Source organism: Taudactylus pleione, unplaced genomic scaffold (genome assembly GCF_031769625.1).
Source record: "Taudactylus pleione unplaced genomic scaffold, aTauple2 ptg000054l, whole genome shotgun sequence".
Taxonomy (NCBI): domain Eukaryota; kingdom Metazoa; phylum Chordata; class Amphibia; order Anura; family Myobatrachidae; genus Taudactylus; species Taudactylus pleione.
The window spans coordinates 3,522,244-3,549,854 of NW_028284456.1; the positions used below are offsets into that span (position 1 = coordinate 3,522,244).

The 27,611-nt window shown below is 41.3% G+C and overlaps 1 protein-coding gene across 8 annotated transcripts in view; it reads left to right on the plus strand.

The window, feature by feature from the left end:
- The window catches only part of LRRFIP2 (LRR binding FLII interacting protein 2), a 137,236-nt gene that overhangs the window by 15,817 nt on the left and 93,808 nt on the right, over positions 1-27,611 (plus strand). For 4 of the 8 annotated variants that reach the window (XM_088464165.1, XM_088464171.1, XM_088464191.1 and 1 more), the window contains exons 2-4: positions 352-497; positions 21,691-21,777; positions 26,704-26,754. In XM_088464165.1, coding sequence (XP_088320291.1) covers positions 408-497; positions 21,691-21,777; positions 26,704-26,754 — 228 coding nt within the window. In that variant the 5' untranslated portion in view covers positions 352-407. The remainder of the gene's footprint in view (positions 1-351; positions 498-21,690; positions 21,778-26,703; positions 26,755-27,611) is intronic. The other 4 variants (XM_088464195.1, XM_088464209.1, XM_088464203.1 and 1 more) reach the window with 1 other exon arrangement.

Consider the following 27,611-nt stretch of genomic DNA (forward strand, 5'->3'; position numbering starts at 1 on the left):
GTTGCTTAAATTACTTCGTTTCGCAAGGCTGCATTAGAAATTGAATGGATTAATATGTTTATTGGACAATCTCTTATAAAAACACATTAAAATTAACCTAGCAACCTTCATGCCTGTAACAATGAATTATAGAATAATGCCCATGAATAGTAGAGACACAATATTGTTTTGTAGGTAACACTTATATAGTTTGTGACATTACAAGAGTTAGAACAGAAGTTACTAACTTTAGACAATATCTTGAAATATCAGTGTTGCGTTTGGGGGATGCCTTAATTTCACATTTAACGTGGTCTCTATAAATATCTATCATTGTGTTCTTAGCGTAATATGTTTTTGTTTTTATTGCAGACTGGCTGCTGTAATTTTGGCAAAAGGAATTGGACAATATCAATAGGATTTAAAAAATGGGGACTCCTGGATCTGGAAGGAAGCGTACACAAATTAAAGACAGATTCTCTGCTGAAGATGAAGCCCTGAGTCATATAGCAAGAGAGGTTGGATTCTGTTCTTACAGTTTTCGTTATATACAGTAAATAGAGTGTTATTTTAAATGTATCTTTTTGTCCTTGAAGTATTACATTATTTTTATGTCAGCTACACGTCTGTAAAAGAACACTGTGTACAGAGGAATATTTTGAGCATATTGTGTATATACAATGTGTTCTTTCCCATCTTGGCCGCGTCAGCGGCAAACGTGCCTGCGAGTCGCAGCATGCGAATTGCCATGGACCCGCATGGCACAGTACACCACGCTGTAGCATGGATCGCACCATGCTATCCTATGGTGTCGTGGATGCAAACACCGCGCCCGCTTGCGTGCACTTATTCGCGACGTGTGCCGCAGTGCTGGCCAAGTTGGAAAAGGACACATGTCTTTTCCTGTGCATGAGGCGCCTTCCAAAAGACCATTACTTGCTCCTACTACTTCGCCCCAACTACTTAGCTAGTGAGCAAAGCTATAGTAGGATGTCAGCAGTCTGTTGCAACTATTCAATAGGAATTATTGCAGTGATCATTCCATGTCTTTCCACAGCTTTCTCACTGCCATGGACACCAACTGAATGCATCTACATGACTCTGATCACTCACTATATACTATAATTGGGTTGGAGGTCACAATGCTGTATGTTAGAACTAGAAAATTATATATTGGAATTATGTAAACTATCAATGAATTTTTTTTTTTTTCTTCTGGAGATACTTGAAATGAGCTCATGAAGGAACTATAAATGACATACACCTCAAGTGCATGTCAATGTGAATTAAAGTGAAACACCTCCAATGTTTATATATGCTCATGTATATTAACATGATAATGCTAATTATGAGTCACATACAACACTTACAAATTCAGGCTTACACTGATCTACTTTTCTGAAGCAGGAATGTAAAGCAGTCTTTCAGTAAGTGAATTAAGAAATGAACTTGTCAGGGTTTTCACAGCCCACCTACCTTGAGAGAGTCCTGACAGATATGTTACAGGTGTATTGTACCAGAATTTGTCAGGCAGTCAGCTGTTATTTTCCAGGGATGACCAACTACTTTTCAAGATAAATCATATTGGAGGACAATTATGAAAACCTATTCCAGTTGTAAAGCATTGTAGCTGGTGCTATGTTACTAACTGCAAATAAACAGATGCTCAGTTAGAATTCATTTGGCTATTTTTTGGGGAGTATTGTCTTTTTGTTAGCACTAATAAGGATTTAGAAAAAAATAGTAAAAATTTGTAATTTGAGTTCATAGTACCATTTTAATTAAAAACTCTCTGGAGATAATGGGTCTCTATTTTTTCTAAGACACAAGTGGGGGAAAATTATAAGATGATTCATAGCCCCTTCTGTACAGGCACTGTTCGTAGGAATTCCAATAGTTAGAACATGCCTTTATCAACCTTGAGCTGTACTGTGTTTTTTTTTTTTTTCTAAACAGCTCTGTCTGTGCCATTCAAGTTGACCTGATCGTGGCACAGTGTACATTTCCAGGGAGAAATGAAAAATTCAATAATAAATAGATTTATACTAATCTCATTTCTACATTAGAAACAAATAGAAGAACAGCAGCAAGATTTACTAAATGCAATTATCCTTATAAGGAGTGTTGTACAGTACTTGCCTAGCCTCTCATTTTGTACTAGTGTAATTAGATTTCTTGACAAGTTGCATATCTTTACTGGCCCCTTTCACACTGCCATAAAATAACCCCGGTTATTGCACATGAACGCTCAGCAACCCGGGTTACTGCGCAGTGTGAAAAGGGGCCAGTTGAATCAACCCGGCTCGTGGTGCGGTGTGAACAGGTAACCCGGGTCGAGGCGACCCAGGTTATGTTCACTGCATAGGGAGATCCGGCGATTGGAAACGAGATCATCTCCAAGTGCCGGCTCAGCAGCGACGTCATCGACCCTGCATTAGTGCCGGGTCTGGCCACCAGTCTGAAAGGGGTCTCAGGCAGGTCGCACCCGGGATCGACGTGTGCACAAATCCCTGGTGCGACCCGCCATTAGCGATGTGAAAGGGGTATAAATAGGAGTAGACATTGACATAAGAAAAAGGGAGATGAGCAGAACAATTTTGGTAATTTGGATTTTGATCAAGTGCTAGAATTAAATAATTTAAATTTGCCCACACAAAGACCATAATAATTAGATAACGGGCTCTGAAAATTATTAAACTAATTTTCTTAAAAATATTTTGGATGGGATTATATTTTTTACTGATAATTATAAGATTGCTTGAAACACAACTTTGTTGCTCTCTGTTAAACAGATACAATTTTACTCACAGAGCAGCTCTATGTCCCATTCATCTTAAGGCCCCCCATACATCAGCAATTGATTGCAGCAATTGTGCAATTTGCAATCGATTGTGTATAAAATCTTTCCCTTTTTCAATCGATTGCCAGATTGCTGCAATCAATTGCTGATGTATGGGGGCCTTTATGCTGGGTACACACTAGACTGTGTGTGCCCGGATGATATGGCGGCCGACATATCATATCCATGGTACAAATCAGAACGGTGTAATGAAGGATGGAACAATACCTTGTCATGCGATATCGTCCAGTGGGCAGTGCAGCATGGCCGACCGAAAGATAACTCTAAAGACGCAGAAGCACGCAGATTGGGTGTACACACTGAGCGATGCGGTCGATATGTCGTTCTAATTCGGCTGGGAAAACTACATATCGGCCCAATATCGCTACAATATGTTTTCAGCTTAAATCCCTTTCTAAAAAGCACAGAAGTAAACCATAAAAGCACATAGAATGTAGAAACATAAAAATTAATATCCAATAAAGGTGATAAACCTCTAAACCAGTGGTTCTCAAACTCTGTCCTCGGGACCCCACATTTTCCAGGACTCCTGGCAGGTGCACAGGTGTATTCGTTACTCACTAATTATTTCACTTGTGATTCTTTGAGGAGACCTGGAAAATATGCACTGTTTGGGGTCCTGAAGACTGAGTTTGAGAACCTGTCCTCTAAACCTTCCTCTTGATCACGTTGTCATAACTTTTCACAACTTTAAATTGAATTATTTTCCCTATTTTTACCCACCTTTTATTCACTTCCAGCACTCCATTAACAGAACTTCAATAAATTGCTGCACCTACTAAATAAACCAGCTTACTCCATGAAAGACTACTGCTCTATTACCCTTGTCGTCTATTTTTTTATAGAAGGTATAGCTCCAAAATGTGCAAAATGCAAAAGTCTTTGAAGGAGCTTTGTGCTTTGACTTCTTTGTGCAAGTGCATAAAGATTTTCACCGTAGCACATACAGTCAGGTGTAAAGGCCCCCATACATCAGTGATTGATTGCAGCAATCGTGCAATTTGCAATCGATTGTATATAAAAATCTTTCCCTTTTTCAATCGATTGTGGCAATTCTGCAATCTGCAATCGATTGAAAAAGGGAAAGATTTTTATACACAATCGATTGCAAATTGCACGATTGCTGCAATCAATCTCTGATGTATGGGGGCCTTTATTCCTACACCATTCACCTGATTTGGATGTAATTACCCTCAAATGAAATCTGAAAGTCTGCAGTTAAAGCACATCTTGTTTGTTTTATTTCAAAGTCATTGTAGTGGTGAATAGAGGCTAAAATATGAAAATTCTGTCAATGTCCCAATATTTATGCACCTGACTGTACATGGCGACATTTGTTGAGAAGCAAAGAGTTTACATTGGCAAATGTGTGGAGGGAGGAAGTTCCTTTCAAAGTAAGGAATAGTTGCACCAGTGCACTTAGGGCCTGATTCAGAGCCACTCGTAAGTGGCAGCTCGTTCGCTCCGAGCGATGTTTGCCCAACCGCGCATGCGTACGGATCGTTATACGCATGCGCGAACCAGTCAGTGCGGCCGAAATTCATGTGCTCGCAAAATAGCGAATGCCTGCTAATTTGAGTGACAGGATGAGGCGTATGTGGGTGGTAACAGGGGAAGGTGCTTGAAAACGGGGAGTGGAGATCCGATTGCAGGCGTGCTTAAAGGTCAAAATGGGCGTTTTATGGGTGTGCATATTTAAAACAGCAGCGTCATTGACCACGTCACTGGGTTATTTTATAGCCAGAACTGCTCGCAAAATTGTGGTAGCAAAAACCAACCACAAGAATAGCGAGCAGCTCATACCCTGTTCGATGTACTCGATTAATCTAATAAATAGCGGACATGACGTAGGATGCGAGCGGCCAGGGGGCGTAGTTTCCCAAAAAACGACCGCAAGTTTTGTTCGCTCGTTCAGACCTAGAGGCGTGAATAGACCGCAAACAGCGAACGGTTCATTTGAATAGCCACCCCTATTTTCTGGACGATCGAGCGCAAATAGCGACCGGCTCTGAATCAGGCCCTTAGTTTTGAAGAGATGTGTAAAAAGATATTAAAGTTTGTGCAGTGAGATTACTGAAGCTTGAGTTAAGCTTCAGGCTTAACTCAGGTGGGGAATCCAATCTTTTCCTATACACATCCTGTGCCTTCACTTTGCACTTGGGCAGAAATATACATTTTCAAGGAGCCCTTTGCCCAATATTAAACAAAGCTTTAAATAAACACACAAATAAATGTGCCACATGTAATAAATAAAGAGGAGGAGGAGACATCAGGAATGTATTTAAGTCATAGTTTAGGTTAAACCAAGCAATAGTTTAGGAGAAAAGTAGAAATGTTTACTGCTAGTGGAGAGTAGTTCTGGCGCCATCATGTGTCCAGGGTTGACTATATAGACAAATTGCAGTTTAAAGTCTTGTCTTTATACAAATTGCAACGGCAAGAGCTACTCCACTTACATTATTTACACTAACGTCAGTGAGTATGAGTGACCATAATGAACTGATCTAGGCATTTTTCTAATCAGACTTTGTGGTGACATAAATTCATGGGATAATTTATTGTGCTTTTGTTTGGTTGGAAGGCAAAAACTTTCATAGAGCCTTGACTGGCTGGTGTAGGGGACTTATTAAGGCAATGGTGAAACAGTGGGTCATGAGTTGGATAAGGCTGGATTAAGGGTCACATGGGCACGGAGTTGAATAAGATCCAGGGGTCTATTTACTAAGCAGTGTTAGGAGACAGAGTGAAAACTGATAAGGTGCCAGCCAATCAGCTGCTAACTGCCATGTCACAGGCTGTGTTTGAAAAATGACAGTTGGGAGCTGTTTGGCTGGCACCTTATCACTTTTCATTTTGTCTCCTAACACTGCTTAGTAAATAGACCCCCAAAGGGACTGTAAGAAGTGGAGGAGCTCTGACTAGGGATGTGTGGGTGTGGCCAGTTCTATGTAAATTATACCATCAGCCCCAATGTCTCCCTAAATGCATAAAAGTAAAAACATTTCATAATTGTGTGAGGAAAATATGAATTCAATTGTAGTACTTATGACTTGTGGCCAGCTGTGTGATTGGTCATCATTATTATGTCATGAAGATGGGCCTATTTCTGTGTGGAGGCCTGGAGCTGTAGTCCCATCCGTGCCATTGTTAATCTGGCCCTGGAGTTGGAATAGTAATAGAAACAATGCTACTTTATTTTTCTGTAGGTGTTTAGTAATGAGTATAGACAAAATCTATTGTATACATGGATCCTTATTTTTCTGCATATTTGCATGTATTAAGTGAATTATAGCTGTCCTCACCATGAATGTAAAATGAATATCCTGCCTTGACTGTAATGAAATGTAACCTCAACATCTACACAATGCTATAACCTATTTACATGCACCATTGAATAGATCAACATATATTTAATTATTAGGCGTTTAATTCAGGCTTATAAACGTAATATTTATGGGTGTATATACTATATTGTGGTTAAGCATACAGAATATTTTATACACCTGTTTCTAAATGCAGAAATACACTTGCCCGTATGCTATAATGATTTACTTATAGAAAAATAAAAGTAAAATAAACCCTAACCGTCCCATCAACATATTATGAATTTGACTTCAATTCACAAATTTAAAGTGTGTATTGGCAACTTCCTGAGAGCAACATTTAGGCCATCTCATACCTCTTTTACACACAGAAGCAAAAAACCGGGGTGTTTGCACGTGAACACACTTCAACACATTCCGGCGTTTGTGTGAAAGGTTCGACCCGGTTTGACAGTCCTTGGTCCGGGACTTGCTACCCGGGTCGACGACCCGGCTCAAGTCTGAAATGTGTGACCCAGGTCACATCTAAAAGAAATTGATTGGCTGGGGACAGTAGCGCTTAGAGATGACATCTCAAAGCGCCCATGCTGGAAGACCTAGGTCACTGGAAGACCCAGGTCTGGTGTGAAGGGTGACGATCCGGAAATAACCTGGGTCATCAGCCAAGTGCGAAAGGGGTAACCCCGGCTTCAACCTGTGGTCAGTGTCCGAGGTCCGAGCCGGGTTGAAACCAGGATTTTAGGTCTGAAATTGGTATAATTACATTTTCATTTCCTTTGATGGATAACAATTTCAGCTGCTGTTGGTTTTATTTAAATTAGAAAATAAAACCCTATCATCATCGTCTAAATGATTATCCCTACGATGTATTGTGTGTCTTCTGCTTAAACATTTGTATCCAAAGAATGTGGTAGGACTTAATGCCTGAGAAGAAACTTTGTGTAGCTGCATAATTTAAATCGAGGAAGGAATTGAAAAGTATTAGTAAATGGGCACATAAACGTAGTTTCTAATAACAGATGACCTTGCTATATGTAGACAGTTGAGCCCGTGTCATTGCTAAATTGTGAAACTAGGAAGTTGTTGTTCTATATTTAGAATTAAATGCCTTGTCAGCTGTTGTGACCAATTTTGATCACCCCTGAGAAGCAAATACAAGTCTTTTGGCAGGTGTGGTTTTCAAATATAAGGATGGTCACTACCTTTTGGTAGTATCATATTTCTAAAGCTGCATACACACACAACGATTGAGTTAATGAACGATTTTAGTAAACGATTTTCTACCTTGAAAAAATGAACTAAAATCTTTTACTAAAGTTGTTCACTTACTATGTTCATTTAAATGAAATGAACGATTTTTATGAACTACAAAAGATTTTTGCATATTAACTTAATGAAAATCGTTGAGTTGACAAGTCTGACTGAACTACAAACGTGAACGCGAATGAACAATAATCGTTCATCGTTTCACTCAGAAAGTGAACGATTTTTTCAAACGATTATCGTTAAACGATATCGTTTAACGATAATCGCTCAAAAAATCGTGTGTGTATGCACCTTTAAGGTTAATAAAAAAGTTTATAAAAACAGGTAGCAGAGGAAATGGAAACACCTGGTTACATAAGGGCCACCAAGCACATTAAAAGCTACTGCACAGGTGTTCATACTTATTTTAGAGTAACATCCCACCATTGGCAGGGTCATGCATAAAAATCCAGGGTAGCCTTGGTTTCCTGTAATTAAATTTAGGATAGCTGCAAGAGGATTCTTCAGTGAGTTTGAAAGAGGTTTTAATGTTGGGGCTGTTTGACAGGAACTTCAGTGACAGCTGAAATTGCTAATGCTAAACAGTCCCGTACAGAGTGCATTTTCATGGATAATTCTATGTATTGCTTGTCAACTTGCTAATGTTTCATGAACAATGGGGTCTTATGTGATGTCGGCTTGGAACTCCAAATGCAAAACTTAATCCACAAAGAGCAACAGTGGGCAAAAATTAATTTTCCCATATAGATATACTATGCATTAATTCTAAGTACAAGAGAAAACTGGTAAGCAACTAAAGATCTGTTGATTGTAGCCTGTCGCCTTCATTATATATTGCCTGACAAGAACTCCACAGAGCAATATATTACAGTCAGGTTGTATAAACCACTAAACACACCTGGTAATGTATGTGTAGGAGTTCAGTGGTGCAAAGAGCACAGACAGTGGAATACTGAGCATTAGGGAAAGGTGATTTGGTCAAATTAATCATCTAAAGAACTAAACAGCTCTCAGCACTTGTTTCCGTTATCAAAGGATATTATAATATAATATTGTGAGCCCATTTTCCTAGCATTGTTTAGGTGCAGTTGTTCTCTTTAGAAGACCAGGTCAAGGGTAATCAATGTTTAATGGCACGGAGTGATCATCTGTACCGAATGTTTCAGCGTATTTTTGATGAAGGGAGGACTGTCTTGAAGTATACCCATAACCCATTGCACTCTGTATGGTCACCCAATGGTTTAATGAGCATGACACTGATGTTATTCATATATTCTAACAGTCACCGGATCTAAATTTATGGGAGATTTTGGAACAAAATTTGAGATCACATTCTCGCCACCATGAACCATGAGTCAATTAAGCGACATTTTTGTGGAAGAATGGTTCTGCATCCCCATGCACAATTACTTATATTGGTAGACTAAGTGCCATGACACCAGCAGAGGACTGGGACTGTATTTCAACCTCGGCATCCCTCTCTGCATGCGCTCAAAGCCTCGCCGGGTGTGTTTTTATGGCAAACCCCCTTCTCTGCATGCCGTCTAAGCAGAGTGCATGGAGGCATGGCTGACTCGGCCTGGTATCTGGGCCAGACCAGTCCATCAGACCTTGTGGCATTTGCCAGAAGCGTCAGATAGCCAATCCGGCCCTGCATGATACAAAACCATATTATTTTTCCACTTCCTCTACATTAAGTTATGATCCTAATTAACAGCATCAGTTGTGTTTGTGTTTATGCATATATGATACAAGTGCAAAGTTACTGGAAGCCTCTACTTACCTTGTCATTTATACAGATTGTTTATGACAATGCTCTGTTCCCAAAACTTGCAAAATAACATCATACGGTACACATACAGACTGCCTCCAAACACATACACGTCAACCTGACTAATAATTATTTGGACTCAAAATCCTATTACCCTACTCTGGTCCCAGCACTCTGCAATTATACTTTACTCCTCTGCTCTTGCTTACAGCATGACCTTTTTCTCCCTGCTTCCTTACCTGCTGCACTCAGGTCTGGTCACTGCTGCCATTACCTGCCTTGCCATCCTTTAGTCATCACTGTCTGAGGTGATTGGGAAAGGGCAATGCAGGTAATTATTGAGGTGACTGAAGCAAGTGAAAGCTGGTAGTGTCAGTAGTGATGCATCTGGAAAATCGAATGCCAGTGTGCCTGATTAAGATTTTATGCAAACCTTATGGTTTACATACAAATCCGATGTTTTGGGATTTGCTCATGTGCAGGACCCAGTCTGCGCAGGTGAGAATGGGTCCTGTGTAATCGTTTGCATTCCTCCCATACCCGCTATGGCATTTTTGGGGTCAGAGCGAGGACGGAGACCAGAACTGTTCTACAAAACGGGAGCATGCCAAGCCAAGGGTATGCATCCTCGGTTGTGACAGCCAATCTAAGTAAGACTACCACGCAGACTGGCCGAGGGATACGACCCATGGTGAACTGATGTTGCGTCTTTGGGCGCAGCACTCTGATTGCAGATGCATTGCAAGAGGCGTCTATTTTTTTTTATAGGTGCCTCCAGCTGTATTTGCTTGTTAGTTGTACGGTATTGCACAGCCGCTTCCCAGCGGCTGCTCAATGCTGTCCACATCAGAATCGGGCCCAGTGTACCTGGTAGTATTTCAGTCTGTAGTGATTTCAGTATTTCAGTCTGTAGTGATTTATGTACCTGATTCAGAGACAGACGCAATGCTGATATTTTCGCAGAGCGAGTGATTGTTTTCTATTATGCATGTGAAACGCACTGCGCACACAGCGATTGTTGTGCAACTGTTCGTATAGGTCAGTGTTTAGGGGTGGTTGGAAGAACGCCACCGTGTCTGACCGTTTATATGCTGTTACATGGGCATGCATAAATTAGTCATTGCGATCTCCTGTGCAGCATGAAAGCGCTCTGCATGTCAGAATAGCTGCAGTGTTTAAGGCTGGTCAGACTTGGCATGGCTGCCTGATGTGCATCGATAGTACCGATGATTACGCTGTTGCATGTCGTCGGATGGTTATGAGAAGGCGGCAGTGGGCGTACCTGTACTCGGCTGTGCTTTGGCAACTGTGATTCTTGAGAGAATGTAATAGCGATTGCATTAACGTCCATCTCTGAATCAGGCCCTATGCCGTCTAGTGGAGTCTGTGTGGCTGACAATGGAATCTGTGCAAAGTGAATTAAAGTTGTTCTTTCCTTAGAGATCTGTTCAATGTGGTGCCAATAAGATTACAATGTGTAAGCTAATGAGGTTGACATTGAGCTCTGTACATCTTTAGTAAGAATAACGTTTGTGACCATACCTCCCATGTTCTCCCTTATCTCTCTTGCCTCCTTCCATTTCCTAGCCTATACCCTCCCCTTTACCATGTTTAAAGTGAATGTTCTCCATTCCTGCTACCTTTATTCCAATTTGAATGCATAATCTGTCTCATCAACACCTGTATCTTCTATGATTTAAAAAATTGTTGTGGTTGCAGTGATCGAGGTGAGCAAAAAAAATTGTGGATCCCAGGGACCCCTCACTTTCAAAAATGTGGGTCCTACTCCACTGTTTTTTGGTCCCATTACATATTATGGGGGGTAAGGGCAGGCAGCAGTTTGGACAGAGCTGGGTGCAGTTGGCAGTCGGGATAGAGGGGGTTAAGGGCAATCAGTAGGGGTAGAGCTTGGCGGTAAAGGCATGGAGAAGTTGTGGTAGAGCTGGGGCTAGATAGGGAGTTAGGGCAGGGAGGGATAAGTGCATACCGTAGTTGTGACAGTGCTAGGGGTAGGTAGTGGTGGGGGTAGTAAGGGGGCAAGGGTAGATTGCAGCTGGGGCATTACTGGGGTAAGGAAGCGGTTAGGGGCAGTCAGTACTAAAGGTAGGGAGGGGGTAATAATAGATAGCAGCTGGGGCAGTACTTGGGCATGGAGGAGGTTAGGGACAGGCAGTGCTGGGTGAAGGGAGGGGGCCAGCTGGGGCAGTACTGGTGGCAAGGAGGAGGTTAGGGACTGCTGGGTGTAGGGAGGGTACAAGAGTAGATAGCTGGGGCAGTTTTGGGGCAAGGAGGAGGTTAGGGACAGGCAGTGCTGGGGCTAAGGAGGAGGTTAGGGACAGGCAGTGCTGGGGCTAAGGAGGAGGTTAGGGACAGGCAATGCTGGGGGTAAGGAGGAGGTTAGGGACAGGCAATGCTGGGGGTAAGGAGGAGGTTAGGGACAGGCAATGCTGGGGGTAAGGAGGAGGTTAGGGACAGGCAGTGCTGGGGGTAAGGAGGAGGTTAGGGACAGGCAATGCTGGGGATAAGGAGGAGGTTGGGGACAGGCAGTGCTGGGGGTAAGGAGGAGGTTAGGGACAGGCAATGCTGGGGGTAAGGAGGAGGTTACGGACAGGCAGTGCTGGGGGTAAGGTGGGGGCTGCACACAGTTAGCAGTCAGGGTAAATGGGTAATACAACTACACAGTTGGGGATAGTGAACGCATGTACAGTTACACAGGCAGGATTAGTGGGGGGGCGCACAGCCGGCCAGTAATAATACTAGAGGAAGGGAAACACAGCCGGCCATTTAGTAAGTAACACCAGGGACAGGGGTCCTCACCTTTCAGGTCGCTCCTCTCCACCAGCACCGTGTTCCCCTGTTTCTGCAGCACCAAAAGGTCTAAAGTGTTCTGCACCGTGGCCGATACTCCTCCCGCCCACAACCAACAATTTCTCTGTCTGGGTCCGACATCCCCGCAGTCACCCCTGTGGCTGAGTGAGCCGGGAGCACAGGGGGGCATAGGAGGAAAAGTGACAGAGTCTGTCTAACTGAGACTCTGAGAGGAGAGAGCGGCACGGCTTGCTGCAGAACGCTGACACAGAGGGAGGGGAAGCCACAAGCAACGGGGATTCTGGGAGCTGTAGTGATGAGAATGTGCCGGCGTCGATTGGTTGAGAAGCCGCCGGCGTTAATTGGATGCTGCATCGCTATACAGGACGAACTGAAGAACCCGGGTCCCAAAGTTCCTGTAGCGCGTAAAAACGCGCTGTAGCACGTATTTTGCGAACCCTGTGGTTGTCTTCCTTTATCAATAATAAAAATTTGATTTATATAGCACTTTTCTCCCAATAGAGGGTCAATCCAATTAGGTTCGAGTTGCTGTTTTCTCTTATAATTTGCATAGCGAATTAATTTTGCAATCCAATTTAGCAACTCACAGTGAACCAGTCAGTGAATTTGCATTATTCCCTTCGCACCTCCCTGATGGTGAGAGATGGAAAGGAAAATCTTTATTTTAAGGTTAAAATGTTGGAACCCCCCCTAATAATTAATTAAGCAATTGGAAGTTTCTAAGTAGCTTAATTGGTCCAATAATTACATGTAATTTTTGGAAGTTAAAAAATAGCCTCAAATTACCCAAAATTCAACTTTTTTGCTAGTTTAGGCAACCCAAATTTAATTACAGTATTTTTTAATTGAAATTTTTATTGTTTTTCAATTTTTTCAAAGTGCCCTCAAAGTATCCCAAAATCACCCTTTTTTTTTTTCCCTACTTTTTTGCTTTTTTCGATTAATTAGTTTGAGATTAAATGAAAAAAAGTTTGCTTTTTATAATTTTTTTGGATTTATAAAAAAAGCATAAATCAGCCATTTGACACCATTTAAAAACCTTCAGTTATTTCCTAATGCCCACAAACCGCTTTCTGTACAGTCTTGCTAATTAAATTATCAATTTTGGAGGGTCTCCCCACTTTTTCATGCACATCTCTCACATCGCATTTGGCAGTCATTTTGCAAACCTCCGCTGCAAGTACTGCGAATAGGCATTTTTAATTGGATTGGTTAATTCTCGGGTGCGCGCATTTGTGCAACGTTGTCAAGTTTCATGAAACAAACTCGCAATTCGCACCTTATTGGATTGACCCCTAGGACTCAAGATACAAAATAAACCTAAACTAAAGTGGCATTAGTCTTGAGTTTGTTTTTGAAGGATTCTATAGTGGAGGCCTCTCGAACTGTGCGAGGAAACGATTTCCATAGTCTGAATCGCAAAACTGACCCCCAAATAGATTAATGAAGATTCTAGGTGCTGTTAATAATTATTCATCTGCAGATCTGAGTAAGCGAGAGGGGGATTAAGGAAACAGAAGCTGCTTCAGGTACCTTGGACCTTGTTATATAGGGCTTTGAAAATCAGTAAGGGGTCATTCTATGTCAAGTGAACCAATTGTCCCCACCTGAACATCTCCAATTTTAATAAACTGTTACATGAAGGTTGGCATATGTGTCAGACTAACTTTGAGAAATACTCAGTTCACAATTTGCACTTGTAGCAAGACCTATGGCCATCCAAAGCGTGAGTAGGTGCAACTATTAAAATTGGAAATGGTCAGATGGGATGGTTAGTTAACAGCCTGGCAGCTGCAGTTTGTATCAGCTGCAAGCAGTGCATTTTTTTTTTTGCTGGGAGACCCAGGTACAGGGCATTGCAGTAATCTAAACGTAATGAAACAAATGCATGTATGAGTTTAGGCAGATATTCTGAGGGAATTAAGTTCTTGATTCAGGCTATGTTCCTCAAATGAAAGTATGAGGATTTGTTTGTGGCCAATACCAAGATTCTGTATGTTTAGTGATTTTGTAATTCTGAACACCCAAGTGTAAGTCCTGTTGGTTGGCTATGCTGTAGCCTTGTACTGTGACCTATCATAAGGACCTCTGTTTTATAAGGATTCAATTGCAGCCAACTGGCACACATCTACCCTGGAGCTCAGCTAGTCAGCCATTTAGGTTTGGATTCTCTGTATCGGGAGCAAAGGACAGGTACAGTTGTGTATCATCTGCATAGCAGTCATAGGAGAGGCCATAACGCCTGATAATTTCACCCAGTGAAACATGTATGCTGCAAAAAGCATGGGAGATAGTATATAACAGGCCTGGCCAACCTGTGGCTCTCCAGCTGCTGTGAAACTACAAATTCCAGCATGTTTTACCAGCTGATTGGTGGAAGGGTATAGTGGGATTTGTAGTTTCACAACAGCTGGAGAGCCACAGGTTGGCCAGGCCTGGTGTAGAACCTTCAGTACCTTGTGGAACACCAATTAGCAGTAGCGACCATGAGTATACTCCAGAAGAAGCTCTCTGTGACCTGCTGATGGATGAGAAATGATTTGAACTTGCTAAGGAGTGTGCAATCCAGTCCACAGAATTTTTCATGCGCTTAATTAGAATTCATTGGTCCACAGTATCAAATGTTTCAGAGAGATCCAAAAGGCTTAAGGGCCTGATTCAGAGATTTACGCTAATGCAATTGCAATCTCTCATGGATTGCAGTTGCTAAAATGTGCTAATGCTTTCCAAAGCATAGCCGAGCATAGGGACTCCCGCTGCTGCCTTCACATATCCGGCCGACGACTTACAACAGCATAAGCATTGGTAAAATCAATGGGCATCAGGCAGTCACACAGCATGTAAGTCAAGTCTAACCTGCCACAAACACTGCAGCTCTCACGAAAAGCGGAGAGCTCTCATGCTGTGGAGGAGATAACAATGGCTAATTTATGCATGTCCATGAAATGCGTTTAAACAGCCAGACATGCCTGTGTTTTTCTAACCACCCCTCTGTGTTACCTCCCCCACGTGCTGGCTACAGATTTGTCCTCGTAAATCTAACCTCCTTGCGCGTTAACCAGTCCTTCTAGTCACGCCGTACCATGGCATGACTTAGTAGCGCTGAGCTTCTTTTCTTGAGACTTTTTACCTTTTAGATGCGTCTTTCGCACGGTGATGACTAGTAATGTGTAAGGAAACTGATTGAGGCACCAATAATGTATTTATTTTGTATGGTGGATATCCAAAGGCAGTGAAGGGTATTAATTGATATCCAAGCAATTTGTTTTGATTATGAACATTGCCTTGAGGGTGCTTTGTCCTTGATTTGGTAAATTAATCAAACCAATAAACATACGACTACAGATGTGTCCACATACATACTAACCTCCGTGCACTACAAGTCTTAATAAACATAACGCATGAGCACCATGCGACTCCGTAGCGACGAGTGTCTTTTTGTGCAATTTTTTTTAACCTTCAAATGCATCGTTTGCACAGCGATTCTGCTTCTGCTAGTAAAAATGTGGTATGCCTATATTAGTGTCACAACCACTGACACTGTAATGTAGCATTTTGCATGCAGATGCAACTGCAGTCGTACACAGATTATAGGCATGCCGCATATCATATCAATCAGCAGAAGCTGTTTGTGCATCTTATTCCCATCGATATGCGAATAAGACTCATTTGAAGGTAAAACGTTGCACAAAAAGACGCCCGCGCTACCGAGGTACACTGCTCTCACGCGTTATATGTAACGAAACTTCTATCACACGGAGGATAGATGTATGTGGACACATCTGTAACTGTCACTCAATTTGCGAATAATCGCAATTTGCTGCACATGCACAGTGCAGCTTTCACACATGCGCAGTGTCAAATCTGCGTAGATATCAGCTTTGTGAAAATCTCTTAATCAGGCCCTGATATTGAACAGTAACCTCTGTCTGTTACCATTAGAAGATCATCAAAACACATACCCTGGCTGTTTCAGTGCTATGTCTTCTCCTGAATCCTGACTGGAATGGATCATATAAATGTCTTGGGCTAACGGACTGTTGCAACCACTTTCTCAATAACCTTTCCTATAAAAGGAAGCTTGATACTGTAGTTGGTCATACAATCAAGATCTAAACTAGGTTATTAAGAAGAGGTCTAACAATTGCTTCCTTTAGTGGTTCAGGAAAAATGCCTGTCTGCACGGAGTATTGTACTATATTTGCATATACTGGGCCATTTATGGGCCTGATTCAGTGATGTATGCTAATGTCTCTGTTGCGTCTTTTGTATGCAGCGATTGTGTAAATATGGAAAGAAGCAGCATCGATCGCAGATCCTTTGATAATCGACCTTCTGTGTCACCCTATGGTTGTGCAGAATGGCTGCATGTACTGAGACACCAGAGCAATTTTTTTGTGGTTACTGGGTCGTAGACGCGGGCTATGACATGCCCAAAAATGGGTGCGACACGCTTGTTCCACCAATTCCTCGTTGCCTACCACAAACTGTCCCTGACCGTCAATCACACTGTGGGTAAAAAGTCGCTGCAAGCGACAACAGTAATGAACATGTGCATGCGTAGTTTACTGATAATCGGTCAGCTGCTTATATGTTTGCTTTGCGTACATCTCTGAATCAAGCCCTTTGTCCATACACCCAATTAGAAGCTTGGTCGAGGCAGGATCCAGATCACCAGTGGTGGGACGCAACATTTGGTTACTTTTAGCAATTTCTATTGGGTCAAAGACAGACGACTTACATTTGGAAACTTGGCACTCCTTTGATGGCATGGATTGAGGATACTTTATCTGCAAAGAAGTTTGCAAACTCATTGCATCTTGACTGAGAGAGGGTTTCATCAGGCTGCAGGGATGCTGGTTTGCAAAGCATCTCCACTGTACGGAAAAGCTAAGCTGGCCTATTGTTTGCTGCTGTGATCTCACTTTATAGGAACTCTGTTTTCTTATAGGTGATCGTGAATTGGTAGTCTTCAATATGCTTGATTAGTTTAGCTTATTCTCAACTAGGTTACATTGTCTTTCAAGTCTACAACCCCTTTTTTTGAACTTGCTAACACTGTTGCCAAGCCAGGGAGCTTGTCGGTGTGGTATTTTGGGGTCGTATATGAACAGAAGAGATAATATTCATTGCAGCCGTCACATGCCTATTATAGTAGCAAATAAGAGCGCATGGATCATCACAGGCACCCAGTACTGCAGAGAGATCCAGTTATGTTAGGGTCGTATATGAACAGAAGAGATAATATTCATTGCAGCCGTCTCATGCCTATTATAGTAGCAAATAAGAATGCATGGATCATCACAGACACTCAGTACTGCAACGAGATCCAGATCTGCTGCAAGAGCCTGGAGAGTCATAGCACTCTTTGGATGGAATTGGTATGAAATACCGCCGGCCACATGGCCGGCAGTTCGATTCCCGGCAGCGGCAGCCCAACAGATGGACAGATCCTGGCAGCGGCAGCCCGACAGCGCTGGAAATCCCGATCGTCCTAAGGTAAGTATATACTAACTCAAACCCCCTAACCCTCCTTAGGGGTGCCTAACCCTAACCCCCCCTTCCCCGCTGCCTAAACCTAAGTCGCCCGGGGGGGTGCCTAACCCTAATTCACCCCCGGGGGTGCCTAACGCTGCCTAAACCTAAGTCGCCCGGGGGGGTGCCTAACCCTCCCTCCCCCTAGCCTAACCCTCCTGGGGGGGTGCTTAACCCCAAGTCCCCCCTGGGTGCCCTAAACCTAACCCCCACCCCCGCGGCTGTCCGCTCACGGCGCCCGGCGTCCCTTCGATCGGGATGCTGGGCGCCTGTCTCCCGGCCTCGGTGAAATGAGTGGCGTCTACATCTAGACGCCGGGCATCTCACCCTCGCCGGGATATGACAGTCGGTATAATGTCAGCCGGCTTCCCGATTGCATCCCCCTTGGACAATACCTGGTCAACTCCATGTTTATAGTCCTATTTTGAGGATTAGCGACTGAGAACTAATTTGAATTGTTGTCTGACCACGAAATTGGGTTTATTTTTAGGGAAGATACTTCAAATCTAATCTATAAATTTAAAGTTAAAAAGAGCTGTGGCTGAAAGTAGGATCAGGGAAATATGCAAAACAATCTGTTTGATATGGAGCCATTCAGTGTGGCTGGCAATTACACCTATTCAATAAGATTGTTTCCATTTAAATATACCTATATCACATAGACACACATGAAAAGGAGAATATGCTTGTGTGTGTGTGTGTGTGTGTGTGTATATCTATGTATATATATATGTATATGTGTGTGTATGTATGTATATATATATATATATATATATATATATATATATATATATAAATAATCTCACAGTAAAACAGTCTAGTGCACAGTGAGAAAATGACAGCTGGAACGTGCAGTGAATAATAGCCAGTGCTGTAATCAGATGTGAATAGGGAAGTTTATGTATTGGGAGCAGTGTTAATAATTGATGAGAAATATTATAGACAAAGTTATAATTTTAAGGTGTAGCTATAAGAGCTGGAAAAACTCTGAACATTAGTTTCAAAGTCCATAACTTTGCATTTAATTGTTGAATTTCTTGGCATAGTATGGAAAAATGTTTTAAAGCACATCTGTATCAACCTTTACAAATTTTCGTTAGCCATACTCATTGGAGGAAGCCTCCCTCTTCAGCCCATATTGCACTTATATCTGTTATATACTAATGTCCAAAAGAAATCACACAATGCTTAAACTATCAGGCTCTGTATTAAGGTTTAATTAACATTCCACCGCAAATCTGTAAATTAAAGTAATGTTTTACTGTCAGATGACAACATTGCACAAATATCTCACGTATGGAGGATATTGTGGTTAATTTCCACACACAGCTTGCAGCAGAATGTAGGCACATGACTATTGGGTTACATCCTTGCTGACCGTGGGGGGATGCGGTCAATAGCTCGACTGCGGGGATTCCTACTCTCAGAATGTCGACACGTAATCCCGACACATTTCAGAATCCCTGTGCCGGGATCCCGAAGGTAAGTAGCGGGGTTGGGGGGAGGGTTAGGCACTAATGGGGGAGGGTTATGTTTAGAGTGCTGGGAGGCGGAGGTTAGGTTTAGGCACTAGGGGGGTTAGGTTTAGGCACTAGGGGGGTTAGGTTTAGGCACTAGGGGGGTTAGGTTTAGGCACTAGGGGGGTTAGGTTTAGGCACTAGGGGGGTTAGGTTTAGGCACCGGGGAGGGTTAGGGGTAGGGAGAGGGGAAGAGTTAGGTTACCGACCGACAGGTGTCTGTATCCTAACCCTGTTGGACTGCCGGCATCAGGATTTTGACTGCCGGGATCCTGAGCGCCAGCATCCCATACTCATCCCATGTAGGATATTGTGATTCACTTCCACACACAGCTTGCAGCATAATGTAGGCACATGACTATTGGGTTACATCCTCACTGACTGTGGGCTGCATTGATTCTGCTGCTTGAAATGGGTCTTTTTTTTTTTTTTACTTTTTGTTGTAACCCTTGCATAATGCATGGAATCCACACATCTTTTCAGTATGAGGCAGCATAATGAGATCATTATTTTCAAAGCCTATTCTTTTTGTTTTTGTCTCATCAGGCAATAAGCAGTGTCTGGAGCTTTAGGTATTTGTACAGAAACAGAAGTAGCATTATATATCATATTATTATTCTATGTGCTGCTTGCATACAGTAGTTTTCAGAAAGTCTGTTTCAAAGTGTATTATGTATTTACCTCTGACATGTTCACCGCTTCCCTTAGAGAAATGTGCTTTAGTCTGGCAGAATAGAGTGAAGCATCAATGCTGTAGAACAATGATGGGGTCCTCCAGAGGGAATCTGTATTTAATGCCAGCGGCTGAATAGCCGCCGGATCAAATACAGACAGCGGAACACCGACGGGCCTAACTCCCGAATGGGGCTGGTAAGTACCCTAACCCTCCACTAACCCTACCCTAACCCTCCCTTAGTGGTGCCTGACCCTAACCTCGCCCCGTTAGTGCCTAAACCTAACCCCCCCTCCCCGCACCTTAAACCTAACCCTCCCAGGGTGGTACCTAACCCCCCAGCCCCCAAAGGTGCCTATCCCTAACCCCCCTTTCCCAACCCTAACCCTCCTGGGGGGTGCCTAACCCTAAGTACTCCTGGGGGTCCCTAAACCTAACAATCGCCCCTCCCTCAATGGCTAGATGCTAAGACACCCAGCTTACCTTTGTTCGGCGTGCCAGGTGTCAGGCTATCGTAGTAGGGATAATGATAGGCTTCGGGATTTCGACGCCTATCATTAGCCTATCGACGCCTATCTTTAGTCCCATGTCGGGTTGTCAGTATCGGGATATCGGCGGGCAGGATAGCGCCCACTGGTATCCTGGCTGCATCCCCCTCCAGAGACATTATAGCAGCTCTAGTCTATAGTAGCTCTACTCATATTGTTTCACCACATTGTCCCTTCAGAGAAGCCCAGAAACGCAAATACTTTCATCCCTCTGAAAAACTGCTGCTCCGGTTAGGGGAGTCACCAAGTTTATAAACTCTATCTAGTAGTTGATAGCTTTAACATCTTGGGGTAATTTACTTTGGGCTCTGAGCCCTGATTTTGCTAGGCTGCTGAATATGTCCTAAATTAGGAATCGGCTGTTAAAAAGTTGTAAGATGACGGAGTGCAATGGTTTTCTTATGTTCCCAACATATGTTTCATGTTGAGTGACTCTGGCACATAGTGGTAAAATAACTGAAAGAAATAACAGCTCAATTTCTGATTGTGTTCTGCACAATTGGTTAATTGGCATTCTAATAATGATAGATTGATTAAATGCTGTTATAAACACTTACTTAACCATAATGCAGTTTTCTATTTTAAGCTGTCATGACAGTTCCAGAAAAAATAAGGTCTGTTCCCATGTATTTGTTGTGACTCAGAAGCCATAGTAACATGAATGATGTTTTCCATTCATACAGAAAAGTTCCCCTTCTGTGAATGGTTCTGCACACCGATTCTGTATAGTGATACCTGTGTGAAATGTAATGTAAAAACATAGTTTAGTTTTGTTTTATGTTCATTTATTGATCTGCTCATTCTTTAACCTGTTTCTTCAGAAGATTGCAAGTTAAGCCTTATAGGTACTAGTTGCTGAATTCCATATTTATTAAAGAAGAAATAAGCTGTTAACATCTCATATATTTATTTTTTTTGCATGATACATGGTAGAGTTATGCACCAGTGTTTAAAAATGAATTTACGTTTAGGTTACACATTCATATTCTATTGCACTGGACATGAATTGTTATAGAGACTGAATTAAGTAATCTCCCTTACGTTGTTTACCACTGAATGACTACATATTTTCCTGCCAATAAATAGATGCTATTTGTAGGAAAAAATGCAGTTCCAGATATGGGTCTAATATGTGTCTAATTAAGTATGCATAAAAACCTTTCTCATATATGCCTAACACATTAAGAGCCAGAATTGTTTTTTAAGTGTGTTTTTTTTTTTTTTTTTTTTTATTATTATTACTTACTTTGGCATGAAACAAAAATTGGAATTGAAAAATTAAAATAGTTTATTGAAGAGATTTATTTTTTTCTGATTGAAATTTAAGGTTTACACTGATTATAGCAGACACATATACAGAAATGTTAACACTGTGATATCTTGTTTTAGGCAGAGGCAAGGCTGGCTGCCAAACGTGCGGCCCGAGCAGAAGCAAGAGATATTCGCATGCGAGAGCTGGAACGACAACAAAAAGAGGTAAATCTTGTGGCTTACAATATTTGGCTTTCACTTCTATTCAGCCTATATAGTGAATTGCCTGTTAACTACCCATCACCTTTGGTGCTGACTCAGGAATGTGTAGCATTTCTCTGTTTGATGTCAGCAATTTACTGCAGCAATTGAAGAGTTCCTATCCCTTCTGGGGCTCCATAGCTGCAATATATTATGTCAGGGCAATTTTCTGATAACCAGAGTTGCTTGGCAGACAGACACTTCATTTTATCAAAATAAATACTTCTAAGTTTTCTAGATACAGGATTATTCTTAATATAATGACAGTTTATGTCTGATCTACCTTTTAAAAACATGGGGAAAGTAATAGAAAGTATATATAGATATATGTACATATACATATATTTAGACATGTGGAAAGCACAGCCAAAAAACAAAGCTCAGTGTATTCGTGCTCCACAGAGTGCTTTACAACAAGGTAAAAATATACTACAGAAACCAAAAAAATGGGCACTGCTGAGTCTGCGTGTTGGCTATTTCTGTAGTAACAAGATCTGTGAGTGACCAATTTTGTAGATTGGTATACGTGTGTGTGTATTTATATATATATATATATATATATATATATATATATATAATTATTCTACACAAGTCATGTCCCAAGTCAGACGTGGATAGTGGGTGCATCAACACCCCCCTTCCCCCACTAAGGGCTTTCATTGTGAGGGCACGGAGAGAAGGGGAGCCCAAAGGTGAGATGTTGGTGATCCCCAGCAGCACCCACAAAACCACATTCACTACCAACACCCCAACAGCATCCAGTCACACACACTCTCCTCCCCCTGCATTCACTTCCAACACTTCAGCAGAACCCAGTCACAAACTCTTCTCCCCCTGCATTCACTTCCAACTCAGCAGCAGTAACAAGAGGCACTCCCTCCACCCCTGCATTCAATACCAAAAAACACCCCAGCAGAACTCAGACACACACCTTCCCCCCTGCATTCACTACTAACACCCCAGCAACACCTGGACACACACACACACACACACACACACACACACACACACACTCCCTCCCTGCCAACACCCCAGCAGCAGCACTCAGACACACACTCCTCCCCCAATTAACTATCAACACCTTAGCACACAGACATCACCTTTTGCTGATTAGTGTACTGTATACCGTTCTTGCTATTTGCTGCTCCTACAACAGCAGCAGAGGAAGCAGGACACGCATGTATGGATAAGTGGTAGGGGCCATGTACTCCAGCCTCTGCTTTGCCCCTTTTATGTACGTTGGTGGGGCCCTGGAAGAGGGAGGACTGCTACACATGTCCACTGGGCTCTATTTTTATTCTTGCTCTGGGGTGCATCAATCAAAATCTGGAACAAAGGAGGCAGTCTGTGAGCTCCCATTAGAGCTGGTGCCTTAGGTGACAGCCTTCCATTGTCTCCTGTATTTACACCCCTGCATACATCTGGCCACAAAGCTTTCTGGGGTCCCCCCAATATCCCCACAAGGATGCGCAGGTAGGTGAGGCAGAGCCTCCCATGTCATACTCCCTCCTGCATCATACTCCCTGTCATGCTCCAGTGTTTTGATATAAAAACTGTGTTTTTATACATGTGTGCCTCCCCAGCCATTGACCTCACCACACGTCACTGTCTACCCATACCATAAACCAAATATATTCTACCTAAATAACTTTTACATTTTTACTTAGAAATTGTCATCTTATTCTTTTAACTCATTTTGTTTATTCTGATTTAGTGAGGGAATGGCACAATGTATTTTTAAGACTGGTTGTGTTAATATGGTATTCTCCGCAGGCTTGTATCAATACAGTATTTGGGATCTTTCAATTCTTTCCTGCATATTCCTTCCAGTCGCAATAATTTTCTTTTACCCGGATATTATATTGATCAGCCATAACATTAAAACCATCTGCCTAATATTGTGGACGTCCACCTCGTGCCGCCAAAAAACAGCTTTGTCCTGTCGAGGCATGGACTCCACAAGACAAGTTTTCCCAAATAATGACACCCAATGCATTTTAGTCTAAGGCTTTATCAGGGGTGTATTTACATTTGAAATCTGTAATGGGTGTCCTCCACGTATATGGCCGATGCGCTCTCATGTCCTACTCTGACTTTCTGCTTGTCTGGTGGTTTTATACATACAGGAATATTTACTGTAGTTCTTTAGGTATAGATTGAAGCCTAGTTAAGCCATTTGTGTACTGTAATATTTAACCATGCTTGAATGCACATTATATACACAATATTCCATATATGTGGTGGTCACGAATCTTCTGAAAACTATATAATCAAAATATATGAATACTGAATTATACACACATCCCCTCACCTCTACAGAAAACATAGGCAGCATCTGTGGTTTCAGAGTGTAGTTGAAACCTAAATCATCTAAGCAGAAATGTCGATGTGTATTTCTGCACACATGCTTCATTTCTGATTGTTTATAGTAACAGATTTCATAGGTCAGGACTATAAATGCCACATACGCTTTGCTATTTATTTGTGTACATACATGCAACCCATCCAATCTACTAAACCTCCAGTCTCTTCAGGGGTATATTTTTGGTGAGCCTTAAATAAGTACCGTCTTCTGTGATATAACTGTCTTGTAACTTTTTTGGAGTGAAATTTAATGCTGCCAAGTCTGCTTACCAAATATATTACAGTGTTATATAGATGTTTGTAAAATATGCTGTTCTTTTATTTAAAAAAATGTTGATCCTTACATTGATGTTACCTTAAATGTTTAAGCATTGAAGTTAGTTTGTAGGCACCTTGAAAGAAATAAAGTCTAAGGAAGGATTTCTAGTTTTACAGAAGATTGTCAGTAGGTTTGTACACAGATTATTTACATAAATCTCCACCTATATGCACTCTCTCTAGTCACTGCAAAGGAATGTGATCTTCAGGGCACAGTTTCAGTTGCACTAACATGAATACTTTTTGTTTTCCTACAAAACAATCAAATTATTTCACCAATATAATATCCAGGTTTCTAAACATTTTAAATAAACCTAAGAATCAGAATGAAGTTTACCTCGGAAATATCTTTTTAGCTCCTAGGTTATGTACTCTGTAGGATTTTGTTACACACCCAAATTATAGCATTTTTTTTTACTGTTAGTGACAACCTACAACATTGGGTGCTTTGTCAATGTTTTTATATTTTAATTTAACTAAAAATGATCTATCTATCGTAACTGTTGTTATTTGAGTCTTACCTTCAGAGTGCACGTCTGGTATATGCAGCCCACTGTGTGCAACTCCCATGTTAAATTCCAGAAAATCTGCTCACCATTCATGGGTACGGGTTAAAGCCTGGTGATGTATATCAGTTCTATATGGTGAAGGGAGAAATGAACTGTCCTCAAATATTTAAATCCTTTACTCTTCGTTCTCTCCCAACCACAGAGTAAGCAAGAACACTATTTCAGAAATCACTTTATACAGTACACTGAAACCTCAGATCAACTGTGGATGTTTATTTTGTTTCATTTTTTATTTTAGTTGCATGTAGTCACTGAAGGGCAATTGAAATTGCCTGTGGACTGTGTGTTTAGTCTTTGTTTGACCAGAACACTCTGATTGACATGTTACATGTCTCAACATTCTATAGGCAGTGGGCTTATTGTTTATAAGGTTTTACGTTTATTATTGTTCATGGCTGTGGTAATAAAGGTCACTTCCTTACAGAAAAAGTAATAAGGTAATATGGAGTAACATAAAAGAACAGAATAGGCAGAAGATAGTCAAATGGTGTTTAAAATAATTTTAACAACCTGTTCCATTAATTAAGCTAATACAATTTATAATTTTCAGTATGTAGTACTGACTCTTGGTTTGAGGCATTTTTTTTATTTTAAAAGGTAATACATGTGTTCATTCATATCCTATGTCTGTATGGGATTTACTGTTACAGCAACTACAAGCTTATTGGTCATATCCTATTAGAATTATCCTGCAGTAAAATGTGACTTTCTATCACAACCTGTGAACATTTGAATTAACCTCAGGAGCAGTTGCAGCCTCACTCTTGGGACAGTAAGGCTGCAACTGCAGCCAACTATAGGCCTGATTCAGAAATGTACACTAATGCCATCGCACCTTACCCAGCTACTGTGTGAAAACATGCAAATGTCCCAGATGCTGAGGTTCGTATTGAGCCGCCCACCTGCGGCTTTACAAATCCAGGCATCTGATTACAAAGACGCAGCATTGGTCCGCAGGTCATTTGATTATTGCAGTTTTGAGTAACCCTATGGCTACTCAGAACGGCCCTGGGAACTGAGATACCGAAGCCATTTTAAATGTGTATGGGATCCCAGATGCAGGCTGTGGCAAGCCCCAATAAAAGTCACACATGCCTGTGCTCTTTGCCGCCATTCCCCATTATCCCCCACAAAAGCTCCCTGACTATCAAACTGCTGTACCTTGACACATGCACGCTTTACCCATAATAACTCGACTGCGTAAATATCGGCATTGCGCCGATCTCTGAATCAGGCCCTATATATGCAGCTATGTTTGTGTAGGAGAAAAGCATTATTTCCTTTGGATTAACACATAAGGAAAAGGTTAACTTTATTCATTCCTTGCATATGAAGCTTCACTGAAGAAACAAGTTAAACCTTTGTAGGTTGTCAATGCCATATTGTGATATTGTGATGCATATAAATACATATGTAACGGAGTTGATTGTGGTAAGTCAGTGATCATACTATTTCATTGTATATCTTGTCGCTACAACAATAAGCGTACTGTGTATTTGCATACATGTATCTTTTACTTGGAACAAATGTTTTGATATTTTATTTGTATATCAACAATATATCTAGAAGTGAATCATAGCTCTGTTTCCTTCATCATTGAACTGTTTGATTTTGATTTTTGAGTGTTACCTTTTTCTAGCTCACTCACCGCTATCATGATAGAAAATGGGGACAGATCCAGAAGTGGATGGTAGTTATGCATGCGTGTTCCCTGTGAAACATAACGTTTTGGATTGATGTGGATTACTAATATAACGTATAGTACTTATCCTTTGTGTTTTATGCAGCAATGATTATGGATGATGAACATTTTTCTTTTTCTTTGTGGCTTTTCATGTTTGGAAAATAACAATTTGGGTATGTTTATATACTCTTAGGATATTATGGTTGTTATATGGAAAGTTTATTTGTGTATTATATGCATCATCTTAAATCTAGAGTAAATAACAGTGCAGTATTTACAGTTTTATAGGTAAAACCAGTTGTGAAGATCAGTTGCACGATAAAATAATATAAAAACAGTATGTACAACTTTAAGTGCGTAATCTTTGTCTGCGTTTAAATTCACTGGAAGGAGTATCTAATACCCTTGCAATGAATTATTGATTCTCCTGCTCTCAGACATAATCTCTTGTCAGGACCTGTTGATTTTGAAAGAACTTCTCAGCTATGTGACGTAATGCACAAATAGTGTGCAGCTTTTTAAAGAACTCTAGAGCGAAAAATATTTTTTTATTTTAATTATACTAAGCTTGGCCTGCGCGTCTCTGATGTGAGACTATAGTTACTACTTTTTGGAAAAGAGAACCATGTTTATAATGATAAAACAATACTTCGTAATTAGCTTATTTAAAATAGGTTATTGCACAAAATCAATATATCGTCATGGCCAGCTATTTAAAGTTTACCTAAACCTCCCCAAACTATATTTTGTTATGTTGCGTAGGGGGCTGAGCTGTAGCGGTTAAATTCAAACGTCAGAACAGCTGTAATCATCCAGAAGTTGCTTGTTAGATAATGCAATTTTTATTAAAGTCCATCCCATAT